At 38.8% G+C, this 14,197-nt stretch overlaps 1 protein-coding gene and 1 pseudogene across 1 annotated transcript in view; both read left to right on the top strand.

Moving 5' to 3' along the window:
* Positions 1-4,514, top strand: part of LOC102833589 — a 13,142-nt pseudogene extending 8,628 nt beyond the window's left edge.
* The window catches only part of RFC1 (replication factor C (activator 1) 1, 145kDa), a 104,853-nt gene that overhangs the window by 38,731 nt on the left and 51,925 nt on the right, over positions 1-14,197 (top strand). Inside the window, exons 5-6 of the mRNA XM_006873232.1 lie at positions 7,703-7,926; positions 8,740-8,817. Coding sequence (XP_006873294.1) covers positions 7,703-7,926; positions 8,740-8,817 — 302 coding nt within the window. The remainder of the gene's footprint in view (positions 1-7,702; positions 7,927-8,739; positions 8,818-14,197) is intronic.

Below are 14,197 nucleotides of genomic sequence, written 5' to 3'. Positions count from 1 at the left end.
TCCTCACTGGTCCCTCCTGAGAACATGTGTCTTGCCATCTAGATTCCAAGGAACATTCTGGCTGTACTTCTTCCAACACAGATATGTTTGTTCTCTGGCAATCTGTTGTACTTTTAATATTCTTCTCCAGCACCATAACTTTAAATGCATTAATACAGGGTTGTTCAACATTTTCACAAGGTTAACTCTTCAATCCAAGAACATGGAAGATTTTTCCATTTATATAGATCTCCTTTAGTTTTAGTGATTTCTACTTTCCTTTGTAATCAGTCTTTTACACCGTTGGCTGTTGTTGTTAGGTGCTGTTGAGTTGGTAGTTGACATCTGGCTCTGGTGGGGACTACCTCCTGGTGGGTCTGGAATTGGCACTTATGATGGGTAATATCACATGAGAAGTCCATACTTTTTCTCCCATTTATTATTAATGACTCCATTAGACCTCACACATTATAGATTTCTTTCCTCAATTTAACTGGCTCCATTTGATTTTAGGAGTCCTGGTGTGGCGCAGTGGGCTAATGCGCTGGACTGCCAAGTCGGTTTGAACTGCAGGCTCACCAGCCCGCTCCTCAGAAACCCTATATAGGGCCATTCTGGGTCAGAACCGACTCGATGGCACTTAACAACAACAACAAGAACAGCAATTTGATTTTAAGAGGATTCATTGGTAAAGACTGTACAATCTAGTGAGCTCTAGTTTCTTGAGTAATCTTGAAGGGTGGGTAGTCTTTTTGTAATGTATCTGACTTACCATGATAAATCAGGCAAAGATGGTGTGAGTAGTTTACTCATCCATTCACTTAATTAACAAGTATTTATTGAAGACTTGGCCCAAGCATAGCTTTTTTTCTACCTCCAATATCAAAGTAACAGCTTGAATTTTTGACCCAGGATAGTATTTATTGAAAAAGAACTTCATAGAAAAAGTCTCTAAACTCCCAAATTCTCTTTTCAGTTTATGCCTTGTTATTGTTGAATATATTATTTTTGTTTATCTCTGCAGCCAGATTTCTTCAGCATGTGCTCCACAGGTTTGGTTTCTCTATGTTTAAGATCAAAGGGAAAACCTTTAAAAAATTAGGATATTCAGTGATCCATTGAAAGGCCAAACTCTCAGCAGTGTGGACTCCAGAATTATATATATTTTTCTTCTTGGCTTGTAAATAGATTTTTCAAGGGACTGTACATTGCTTTTTGCCTCTCATATTTGTTATCCTTCCAAATAAATGAACAAATCAAGCTCAGTGTAGCAAAGCAATCCTCTCTCCCAGGCAATTCCTCTGCTGTTGTTGGATAATGCAGGTTTATTTTATTGTTTTTACCATGTTAGTGGTTTTGTTGGTCTATAAATAAATATAAGTGGTATTTTTTTGTGAGATTAATATCCTGGAGGAAAAATTCGATGTTTAGCTGCCCATGATTTTCAACTGGTTCTCTGAAATTTGTCTTGGATCTACTAATTATTTTTATTAGAAGTATCTGGGGAGAAGAGAACACAATTTGCCTTTGGCTTCTTACAAGACAGAAACAAATTTAGGTTCATTAGAAAACAAGAACAAATGTTTGCTGGTTTGTTAAAGCAACCACAACTTTTGGAATGTTTCCAAAAGATAGTATGTACATACACTATTGTTGTTGGGTGCTATTGACTCATAGTATCCCTATGCACAATAGAACAAAACACTGCCAGGTTCTGAGCCATTTTCAGTTGTTGCATTTGAGCTTACTGTTGCTGCTACTGAGGCAGTCCGTCCCCTTGGGCGGGTCATCCTCCATTTTGCTGACCCTCCACTTTACCCACCATGGTGTCCTTCTCCAGGGACTACTTCCTCCTTATACCCTGTTGGAAGTATGAGAGCTGAAGCCTGGCTGGCCATCCTTACTTCTAAGGAGCATTCTGGCTGCACTTCTTCCAAGAATTTGTTTGTTCTTCTGGCATTCCATGGTACTTTTAACATTTTTCTCCAACACCATAATTCAGATGTGCCAATTTTTCTACAGTCTTCCTTATTCATTGTCCAACTTTCACATGCATGTTGTTGTTGTTATGTGCCGTGGAGTCAGTTCCGACTCATAGTGACCCTGTACAGGGTTTCCCAGGCTGTAAATCTTTACGGGAGCAGAAAGCCTCATCTTTCTCCTGCGGAACACCTGGTAGTTTTGAACTGCTGACCTTGCTGTTCACGGCCCGATTCGTAACCACTATGCTACCAGAGCTCCTTACATGCATATTAGACTATTGAAAATACTATGGCTTGGGTCAGATCCACCTTCGCCTTCAAGCTCATATTTTGCTCTTTAATACTTTAAGGAGGTGTAGGAGGTCTTTTGCAGCAGATTTGCCATATGCAATGTGTTGTGTGATTTCTTGACTGCTGCTCCCATGAACTTTGATTGTAGAACCAAGTAAAATGAGGGCTTGACAACTACAGTCTTGTCTCTATTTATCATGATGTTATTTATTAGTCCAGAGCTGAGGCATTTGTTTTCTTTACATTGAGGTACCATTTGTGCTGTGGTCTTTGATCTTCAGCAGTTTTTTAAATCTTCTTTGCTTCCAGTAAATAATGTTATATTATCTGCTTATTGCACGTTGTTAATGAGTCTTCCTCCCGTCTTGATGACACTTACTTATTCATATTATCCAGCTTCTTGGATTATTTGTTTAGCATACAGATTGAATAAGTATAGGGAAAGGATATTGCTTTTCTGATTGTAAATCATTTTGTATTCTCTTGTTCTGTTCTTATGACTGCTTCTTGGTCTAGGAAGCAGTTCCTCATGAGCACAAGTAAATGTTTGGGAATACCCATTCTTTACAATGGTATGCATAGCTTGTTATGATCCACACAGTTCAAAGTCTTTGCATAGTCAATAAAACATAGCTAAACATTTTTCTGATATTCTTTGCCTTCAGTCAAGATCCATCTGATGTCAGCAGTAATACCCCTTGTTTCCTGTCCTCTTTTGCATCTGGCTTGAATTTCTGGCAGTTCTCTGTTGCTGTACTGTTGTGCTGTTGCAGCCACTTTTTAATTATCTTCATCAAAATTTTACTTATATGTGATACTAATATTGTTTGATGATTGCCGCATTTTGTTGGGTGACTGCTTTCGGAATAGGCACAAATATAATCGGTTGGTTGGGTGACTGCCTTCCAAATTTCTTGGCATAGATGAGCGAGTGCCTCCAGTGCTGCATCAGTTTATTTTGAAAGATTTCAATTTGTATTCCCTCAATTCCTGAAGCCTTGTTTTTTGCTATTTCCTTCAGTGAAATTTGGCAATCCCATCATTTCTTGATCACATGCTACCTTTTGAAATGGTTGAAGACTGACCACTTTTTGGTACAGTGACTCTGTGTATTCCCTTCATCTTCTTTTGATATTTTCTGCATCCTTCAATATTTTGCCCTTGGAATAGCTCAGGTTTGCAAGTTGAGGTTTGAGTTTTTTCTTCTGTTCTTTCAGCTTGAGATATGCTGAATAGGCTTGACCCTTTGGTTGTCTAAGTCCACCTTTTGGTGGTTTACAATATTTCAGTTGCATTCATTTTTCAGATTCATAATTGCATAATGAATATTTGATTGAGCTTGTCAGCCCAGTTCTGCTCCATCTGTACAATCATTGCCAGTATTTTGATTTTGGTCCTGTTAAGTGGTGTTCAGTTGGTTCCTACTCATAGCAGCCCAGCCATAGAGTTTCTGAGGAGCAACTAATAATCTCTAACAATTCCCAAGACTAAGAGATAAGATACTTTAAGGTTCTAGATGTATTTTGCTAATCACTTTCCAAAAAAGTCATTCTGATTTTTTACTTTCTTAATTAGTATTTGTGTTAGTGCAGGCTCACTGTATTCTCACCAGTATTGATCATAGTTTAAAGTTTCCATGGCAGTACATAGATTCCAAAATTTTAGAGGGACGGAACCTTAAGATTGTGTTCCAACATTTTACATAAGGACATTGAAGGCTAGATCAGTAAATTTAAAATAGTAAGTCAAAATCAGGCTAAGAGGCAGAGCTGCGGGAATCACTGCTGGGTCTGCTCTTGGTTTGTGCCACCCACCCAGCGTCTGTCGTCACCATCGCAGCCGTGGGAGTTCATGTGCAGACCATCTCCTCCAGATACGAGCACACCTTCCCGAAGCGCAATCATACCTGTGTGGGACACTACACAGGGATGCTTGAAGACAAAGAAATTGGATTCCTCCTAGGACAGAAACTAACCCTTTTAAGTTTATGCTAGGCAAACAGGAGGTGATCTGAGGCTGGGAAGAAGAGGTTGCCCAGATGAGTGTGGGGTAGAGAGCCAAACTGACCACCTCCCCCAAACTATGCCTGTGGTGCTACTGGGCACCCAGGCATGATCCCACCAAACGCCACTCTCGTCTAACGTGGAGCTTCTAAAACTGGAATGACAAGACTGGCCTCCTCCCCTAGCTCCCTGTTCTTGGATCTGCCACCGGAAGGATCTGGTGCTGCCAGACACGCATTCTGTATGGAGCTTTACCTGACATCCCACTTTACTTTCTCTAATCATCGACCCTGATGGAATGTGCTCTGTCACTCAGCTTTGCTTCTGACACCTCCATTTCCTCTTCCCCTTTCTCCTCGTATTATGATGACTTAAACTGTATGCCATCCACATCAAATTGTTTTGGTTTGGTTTGGGGGTGAAGAGTCAGTTTCAGTCTTTTGGATCTAGGTTTCCAGTTGAGCACATGATCCAGTATTAACAGCACAATGGGTGAACTTCAGAATAGGAATTGGTGTTGAGGGTGGGAGGAGAGTATAAGAAACTTTATTTTTTTTGGATGACATTTTTATTGTATATTAAACATTTGTGCTGCTGTGTGCTTCAGAGCCATAGCAGATGTGAGGCATTGAGGCCTGAATTTTTTTCCCAAGTTGAGAGATGTCCTTGGCTTGAATTCAGAGCCCTACCTGAAACTGACGTGGGGAAGTGGATGGAGCACCTTTGCCTGCACTGGCCCCACTCACCTTCCCCTTAAACCTTTTCTGCCATTTGAAAGCACATAGTTTATACTGTGGTGTTGGACACTATAGGTATCTGTTCCCAGGCCCGTGGGAACCTTTGAAGCCTTTTTTGTGACCTGGTTTGTCTTTTTTTTTTTTTGGTCACACACTGTGGTTTTTCTAATGGATTTTCAGGACTTTTGTAATTTTATAACTACCCAAACACCACCACTTTCTAAATTTTAAGAACTTTAATTGAAAGTTTAAATTGATGGTACTGTTTGTGGACATTTTACCCCCAGGGAAAGCCCAACCATCATGACACATCCTTTAGAGTGTTCTCTAAGAAAATGCTGCTGGTCATTGCAGCTTCAACATCTCCTGTTTTTTTGATGCTCCAGAGCTCCCCTTGCTGATCTCAAAGGGTTCCTGGCTTTTCCTCTCTCTCCCCCTCCCCCTCTGCTGGCTGCCCTGTGTAGTGATTAGCTGAGAGAAGTTGCTGCTGCCCCACTCCTCCTCCCAGCTTCTGCACCACACATGAATTTCAAGTTGAATTCTTGCAATAAAAGTGCTTTATGCTGGCTTTTCTCAAAAACAAACAAATACATAAAAATCAGATTATAACGATCATTTTCCGTACTTCAAACTCAGTGTTGTTTTTACTAGAGAACACTACTTTTTATTTACCAAATATTTATAGCATAATTAGGTGCTGTACCATTCATTATACTTTTTAAAAAATTGCACTTTTCAAATTTCAGACTTTAAAATCCTTCAACATTGCAGCTTGAGGCTTGAATTTTTTCTTTATTTCTTTCAGCTTATAAAATGCTGGACATGTTCTTCCCTTTGGTTTTGCACTGCTAGTTCTTTACACATTTTACAGTAATGCTTTGTCTTCTCAAACCACCCCTTGACATTTTCTGTTCAGCTATTTTACATCCTCATTTCTTCTTTTTGCTTTAGGTATTGTACTTTCAAGACGTTTCAGAGTCTATTTTGACATCCATTTAGCCATTGTTTCTTTTCTTTCTTCGTGCATGATGTTATGTCGTCCCACAACTTGTCTCTTTATGATCAGTGTTCAATACATCAAATCTGTTTTTAAGGTGGTCTCTAAATTCAGTTGGCGTATATTCATAGTTATTTTTTTACTGTCGTGGATTTGTTTTAATTTTCTTCAGCTTCAGCTTGAACTTGCATAGGATCAATCGATGGTCTGTTAGTCGGGTCCTGGCCTTGTTCTTTCTCTCTCTGTGTGTGTGTACTCATATTCACACTCCAAATTATCATTAAATATATTATGTCACCTGCTTTCACCACTTAATAAAGATAAGAATATCTGTCAGTAAGTATGAATGTACGTTATACGTTTTTATTGCTGCATGGAATTTATTACATGGTTCTATGACCTATAAATAAAGCCTTTAGGATTTAAGCCCTAACCCTCTGACCTAAATCTTGCAGCTTTCCCTGCCTGTGCTGTGATCACATTGACCTCCCAGCACATGCAAACGAAGACTTTTGCACTTGCTTTGAAGAGTGCATGTTCTTGCTTGAGGTATCTTCATTTCACATCTCTGTCTAAATGTTGCTCATCAAACAAGCTTTCCTTGACCACCCTATCTATCAAACCCAAACCTAACCCACTGTCCCTGAGTCGATTCTGATTTGCTCCCTAGGATTTCAGAGGCTATAAATCTTGGTGGGAGCAGACAGCCTTATCTTTCTCCTGAGTAGCATCTGGTTGATTTGAACTGCTGGCCTTGCGGTTAACAGCCCAACACTTAGCCGACTACATAGATTTCCTACCCTACCCAATTGTTGTTGTTGTTAAGTGCTGTCAAGTTGGTTCTGACCCATAGCAATCCTGTGTAGGGTTTCTGAGGATCTGCTGGTGAACTTGAACCATTGACCTTGTGGTTCAAACTGACTTTGCAGTCTAGCACATTAACCCACAGTGCCGCACCAGGACTCCCAGTGTTGTTGGTGTTGAGTGCTGTTGAATCAGTAATGACCCATAGCGATGGCTCTGTGTAGGGTTTCTGAGGAGTGACTGGTGAGCTTGAACTGTCAACCTTCCGGTTCAAACCGACTTTGCAGTCTAGTGCATTAACCCACAGCGCCACACCAGGACTCCTGGGCTCCCAGTAGAGCAGCAATGAGTAAAAAAGTCAAGATTCCTGCCCTCAGAGAGTAGAGTCTGTAAAAGAGATACAAATGAAAACACAGCAGGTTTTAAGTGCTGTAAATAACAGGTAGAGCATGGTGAACGAGTTAGAGGACTCCCAATTCTAATTCTTTTACCATGTTTTACTTTTTATTTATAGCATTTAAAACTAGATGTGTTTCTCTGTATCTGTTTTACAAACTCCACTCTCTGTGAGGGCAGGAAACTTTTCTTTTTTACTCACTGCTGTATTCTTACTACTTGAATCAGTGCTTGGCATTGTATGGGCGCTCAGTAAATATTTTTTGAATATATGAGTGAATAAATGTATTCATGTTCTGAATAGTATTTGGGCTGGGGGATATTGTATCACATAGCTTGCACTAGTTAAGTGTGGAGCAGATTGTTGGATTTGGGAGATAGGAAGAAAGGAAACATTAGAATCCCATGGCTTTTGTTTACTTTTTTATAAAGGCGTTGTATAAAGAAAACAAGTGGTTGCTTTATATAATTAAAATTGTTTTATTTTTAAAACTTGGGGTCATTTCTTTTAAGATGAAGAAGACGACTTTAAGTATGTGAAGGCACTCTTTAAATCACGAGAGATTGCAAGTAGTTATCTTGGAACATCAAACATGAAAAAGAATGAAGAAAACATTAAGACCAGGAATAAGCCTTTATCATCAGTAAAACTTACACCTACATCGGCGCTGGATTATTTTGGAACTGGAAGTATCCAGAGATCAGATAAGAAGATGGTAGCCAGCAGACGAAAAGAGGTGCGTGTTGTAGGTACAAATAAGAATGTTCAGCCTTTATTACATAATCATTAATAAGAGGAGAAATGTGGACAGTACTAGTAGATCAACAGGTTTTATTAATGAAGAGAATTTTCCTTTGATTATGGAAAAGATGTATTGCCCTCGTTTTAGGGCATGAGGGAGTTAGAATATTGCATATTTGATTTTTTAAAAAATACTGGGATAAGGAAAATCATTTTAAACCACAAGGAAAGTTAAATACTCAGAATTCACAATCATTTTATTATTGACCTCAGTGAAATTGGACAACCAAATGAGGTTATAAATCTCATCTAAGTAGTAGGCATAGCTATGATATGCTTTGATCGTCTCTGTTTTTATTGATAGTGAATTTATCTTTTTCTGGCCTTTTTGTAAACATACAGATAAATTATGTGAAAGTAGTCCTCTGACTCAAAGCCTGTCAAATGGTGTGCCATATTTGTTGATTTTATTACTGCCTCCGCACAACAGTGTACTCATTCTCACATATTGCTTTACCAATGTTCTGGACGATTTGGGCCAAGACATTCATTTGCAAGGGTTTTTGTGTGTGTTTCTTTTGAAACATGTCAGTGAAATGCAGTGAGAGCCATCTGTCTGTCGGCTATTTCCTCATTAGGAATTGGATGTGTTCCGGAAGTAACCAGGAGCATGATCATCTGTCCAGTGTGGATTACTGTTATTCTGTTAACTATTGCATCAGTGCAGTTAATCGGCTGCAGTTAAGAAAAGCACATTATTTGTAACTTAAAATTTATGCTGATTTTCCTTCATTTCATTGAAATATAGCCTTCAAAAAATACAGATGATTCCAGATTAAATGATGAAGCCATCGCCAAGCAACTACAACTTGATGAAGATGCAGAGGTATTGGCATTTTGTTTAGATATCATTGATAACTTGATGTTATGACTGCTAATTGCTCTAGGCAGACAAGCCCCCTCAGATAGGAAGATCTAAATTTAAATGAAAGCTAAATGATTAAAGCTGGGAATAAATATTTACTTAAAGGTGTAGTACTTGATTTTTTTAAATGAAAGGATCCTTTATTTATAATAGCTTGATTTTCTTTTCCTTTTATGCATACATTCTAGGCTTTCTCATCTACTTTAAAAATTTTTAAGACTTTTTAAATGTGAATTGAGTGAAGGTTTACAAACAAGATCATCAGCTTCTCATTCCACAAATCATACACTTGGTTTCATCTCAATGATTATAACCCCCTCCATGGGACAACAGTTATCCCCCTTCCTCCCTGTGGTTCCCACCTGCATTCTACCCCCTCTCAACTTTGTTCTTAGGAAAATGTTGCCCTTTTGATCTTGAATGATTAGCAATTCCATGGTGAGCATGCCTTGCCCTCCTCATAAACCTATCGACTGCTTGACTGAAAATTGAACCATGAGGGTGAGTTCCTTTCCAGCTCTGAAGGGTGTTCGTGGGTCATATTCTCAGGTTCCTCCAGTTTCTTTCTGACCAGTAAACCCAGTCTTTTTTTTTTTTTAAATAATTATGTTTGTTCCATATTTTCTCCACTGTTTCGGGGATCTTCTAACATGATCCCTTCCAGAGCAGTTGGTAGAGGTAGCCAGCCAGGCACCGTCTAGTTCTTCTGTGTCAGAGTTGTGGAGATTGATACTCACTTACTGAGTTCATGGACAAATTGATTCCAGTCCGCTTCAGATCTTGTCACTCTTCTTACCTTCCACCTCTCATCCACTTCTCAGTATATGTTGATGGCTTGTAATCTATCTCCAGTTCATAGCTCGCTCTTTTTTCTTTTTTTATAAGTTTTTATTGTGAATTGAGTGAAAGTTTACAGGGCAGATCATCAGTTTTACATTCAACAAATCCTACACCTTGATTCATTACAATGATTATAATCCCCTCCATGTACCATCAGTTAACAGTATTTCTCTCTATTCACGTTAGCTCTTTTTTTTTTTAAAACACTCAGGCATATATAATAATTTATTCCACCAAAGGGCACATTCTGCAAGTCTGCCTCCTGACTGCCAGCTTTCAGTTCCTCTCTTCCCATGAATCTAGCTAGAATCCTCACATAGCTCTTTCTTGATCTGAAGCCCATGTATTCATATAACAAATATTTATTGAGCACTTACTGAGTGTCTAGCACTGCAGTTCAAATATATGTATGTATATTGTATATAGATGTTATATGTGTGTGTGTGTGTGTGTGTGTGTGTGTGTGTGTATGGTGTACATATGGAGTTCTGGTGTGGTGCTGTAGGATCAGCACTGGACTGCTAACCACAAAGTTGGAGGTTCAAGCCTACCAGCTACTCCTTGAAGACTCTATACAGTGTCGCTATGAGTTGAAATTGACTTGATGGCACTTAACAACAACATTATTTAAAAAGTAGCCATTAGGGAGAAATTGTAAAAGGATCCAGAGTTTGAGGATAATTAGTGGAGTTATGAGTAGTGGTGGTGATATTCCATGAAGTCGGTTCCCACTCATAGGGACCCTTTACAGGGTTTCTGAGGCTGTAAATCTTTATGGGAGCAGAAAGCCTCATCTTTCTCTTGTGGAACAGCTGATAGTTTCAAACTGCTGACCCTGAGGTTAGCAGCCCAATTTGTAACCACTACGCTACCAGAGCTCCTTGGAGTTATGGGTACTCTTATTTGAATAGAGAGGTTAGGAAGGCCCCTCTGAGCAAGTGATGTTAGACATAAAATGCAGTCCAGCACGCTTGGTTATCTACAGAAGATTTCCTCTAAACAGAGTAAAGAGAGTACATGTGTCCTGGGGTAGGAGTGCTCTCTGTGTTCAAGGAAGAGTGTAAGCATGATGGTATGAGATTAGTTTGGAGAAATGGCCAGCATCAAATCCTGTAGGTCATGATAGATATTTGATACTGACCTTAGATGTTTGGATGGTAAGGGTTTGGATTTAGTCTCAGATAAAAAGCCATTGGAGTTTTGAATAGAGAAACAATATAACTTGATAAAACAAGTTATATTGTTTGGGTTCTGGTGGTTTTGTGAGGCTGATAGACCATGGCGGGGCAATAGCAGAAGCAGACCAGTTTGGTAGGGTAGATGACAGATGTTGGCTTACACCTGGGGGGTAATGTAAGAGGTAGTCATCATTTGTATGTGTTTTGAAGGTACAGTCTTAAAGTTTTCGCTGATAGATTGGGTATAATAAGCGTGGGAAAGAGAATTCAAGGATAATTCTCCACTAATTTGGTCTGAACAGCTGGCTGAATGGTGTCACCATTACTGAGACTGGAATACTGGAGGCAGAACAGGTTTGGTACAGAGAAATAGAGAGCTCTGTTTTGGACACATTAGATTTGAGATGCCCAGGAGACTCCTCGGAAACCCTACACAGGGTCACTATGTGTCAGAACCAACTTTTAGGTAGAGCAACAACAGCAATCTTTATGGAAGCAGACTGCCCCATCTTTCTCCTGTGGAGTGGCTAGTGGGTTCAAAGTGCAGCCAAGCACTGTAGCCACTGCGCCACCAGAGCTCCTGAATTGTCTCCCTACGAGGTTATTTTTCCCCTTCTTTCCCACCTCTACTTTTATTCTTGCTTAATGTGAGTCTAGTGTCTAACATGGAAGCCAGTGTGTTATTCAAGTGATGTGTTACAATAAGGGACTCTTGAGCACATCATGCTGTAGTCACCAAGAATGAGCTTCTGATAGAAGCATATCAGTTATTTCTTTCTGTGTTGCCCTCTAAAACATTGAGGAACCTCTTTACCAGAAGCATACTTATAAACGTGTGATTTTGCAATAGTGGTACAGAGATCTGCCATTGCCATGGTTTGTTCAGACTTTGAAAAGACCTTTTTATAAGCAAGGCTTTCATATTGTTTTCAGCCAATAGAAGTGTAGTTCAATTTTGGTTAAGAGATGCTAGTTAACAGAATGTACTTACTGAATCTGTCTGGCTTACTTACACTTCTGTGCAGCTTAAATTCATTGTACAAATGCATCTGCTTGTTCATGTTTTATTAATTTGGAAGTTTATAGTTTGATGACTGAATTACATGAACCTACAAACAAGTCTCCATACAATTTAAGGTAGCACAGGTGATCCAGGTAAAACTGTGAAGTGATTGTTGTTGTTGTTGTGTGCTGTTTATCCAACTCATAGTTCATTGCACACGTGGGAAAGGTGGCTGTGTCCTCACCCAGTTTTTGCCTGCTTCAAAACGCGTTCTTTTGGATTGAGAGGATTTTGAGTTTTTCCCTTTATATTTGAATATTAAAAGAGTGGCTTTTGTTTGGATTAAATTAGGCCCCTTTACTGGAAGGCATAACACCATTTAGTTTAGAATGAGAACTGTTTCTATTGCCATACATTCTCCTCTGGAAGACCAACATTTGCTTGAATGTGAAAATATCTGGAAAAGAACAGCAAGATAATTAGAATGTTTGCTTTGTGTATTACTTCAGCATGCTAGATAGACTACTTGATGATTCATAGTTTCAGAACTCATTAGATGTATGTGAATTAGTAATTGAAAATAGGAGTTTGATGATTATATTTGTGTATGTATCTTATATGCAAAGAAATGCAATTTTTTTCATATATTTTTTTCATAGAGAATAAGAATCCAGTTTATTGCAGTATCTTGTTCTGTTGATTTGACTTTGTAAACCTATAAGTATTTTAGATAGTTATACCAAAATAAATTTACAAAACCAAACTTTAAAAATACAATAGGAACAAATAATATCTGACCAGTAGCAAAACCACACAGAGAGGAGCAGTTACGAATGACTGGAAAGCCAGTAAATTCAATGTATATATATATAATATGTTTTTTTGTTTTAATTTAAGGTTTTTATTGTGGATTGAATGAAAGTTAACAGGGCACATCATCAGTTTCACATTCAACCATTCATATAACTTGTTTCATTACGTTGATTATAATCCCTTCCATATATCATCAGTTAAAAGTACTTCTCTCTATCCACTTTAGCTTTTTTAACAAACACACAAACAAAAAAACCCACTCAGGCATATATAATAATTTATATCTCCAAAGGGCACATTCTGCAAGTCTGCTCCTGGCCACCGGTTCTTAGTCCTTCTCTTCTTAGTTGATGAATCTAGAGTCCTTAGCCGCACCCTCTCTCCATGCCCCCATCTCTGCCTCCATCTCTGGCGCTGCTGCTTCTCTGGATAAGTTCCCGCATTCTGCTTGTGCGCTTCTCTCTTGATGGTCCTAGGGTCCTCTGTCAATGTATATTTTTAGTGAAATTAACTTAATAGAAATTTTACAGGGAAAGAAATGTTTTCAATCTTTAGTACTTAAATTATTAGAAGTTATATTGCTGTTATTCTAAGACTGCTATATAATGTGTAGAGGAAATGAACTATTATGTAATGTTCTAACGTAATTCTCTCTTTTTAAACCTTTTTTTTTATTGTGACTTGATAGAAGCTTTACAGAGAAGATCATCAGTTTTGTGTTAAATAAATCTTACGTTAGCTTCATCTCAATGATTGCAGTCCCCTCCATGCAACAACGGTTTTCCCACGTCCTCTCTTTGGTTCCTATTTCCATTCCACTCGTCTTTTCATCCTTTCTCAACTTTGTCCTTTTGATCTTGAATGATTGACCATTCCATGGTTAGCATACTTACTAGTGTTGTTGTTTCCCCTGTATACCTATCTCCCACTTGGCTGAAAATTATACCACGAGGGTGAGTTCCATTCCAGACCTAAAGGTTCCTCCAGTCTCTTTCTAACGAGTAAGCCCAGTCTTCTTTTATTAAATAATTAAGAGTTTTAGTCCACATTTTCTCCTTTATCTGTGACCTTCTAACGTGATCCCCTTCAGAGCAGGTGATAGTGGTAGTTGGGTACCATCTAAGTTCTTCTGGTCTCAGAGTTGTAGTGATTGATGTTCACAGGCTCCCTTGGTAAATTTGACTAGTTGAGTATAAGTATTTTCAAATTTTCATCCCTCCTCTTTCTTCTCCACATGGAGAAACTAATAGTTGCACCTTAGATGGCCGCTCGTGAGCTTTTAAGATTTCAGTTGCTATTCACCAAAGTAGGTTATAGAACATTGTCTTTATGAACAGTTATACCAACTGACCATGGTGTCCCCTGAGACTCTGGTCTAGATTCGGTCTTTCTTTTGTGCACCTCAGATTTGTTTTTTTATCAGGGCGAAATTCCTTTCAGAGTGCTTTTAGAGTTTAAAGTCAATAGAAATAAGAGGTCTTTGGTGCTGGACCGTGAACTGCAAGGT

Source organism: Chrysochloris asiatica, unplaced genomic scaffold (genome assembly GCF_000296735.1).
Source record: "Chrysochloris asiatica unplaced genomic scaffold, ChrAsi1.0 scaffold00230, whole genome shotgun sequence".
Taxonomy (NCBI): Eukaryota; Metazoa; Chordata; class Mammalia; order Afrosoricida; family Chrysochloridae; genus Chrysochloris; species Chrysochloris asiatica.
Note: the sequence above shows the minus strand (reverse complement) of the source record. Positions and strands in the feature narration are given on the sequence as shown.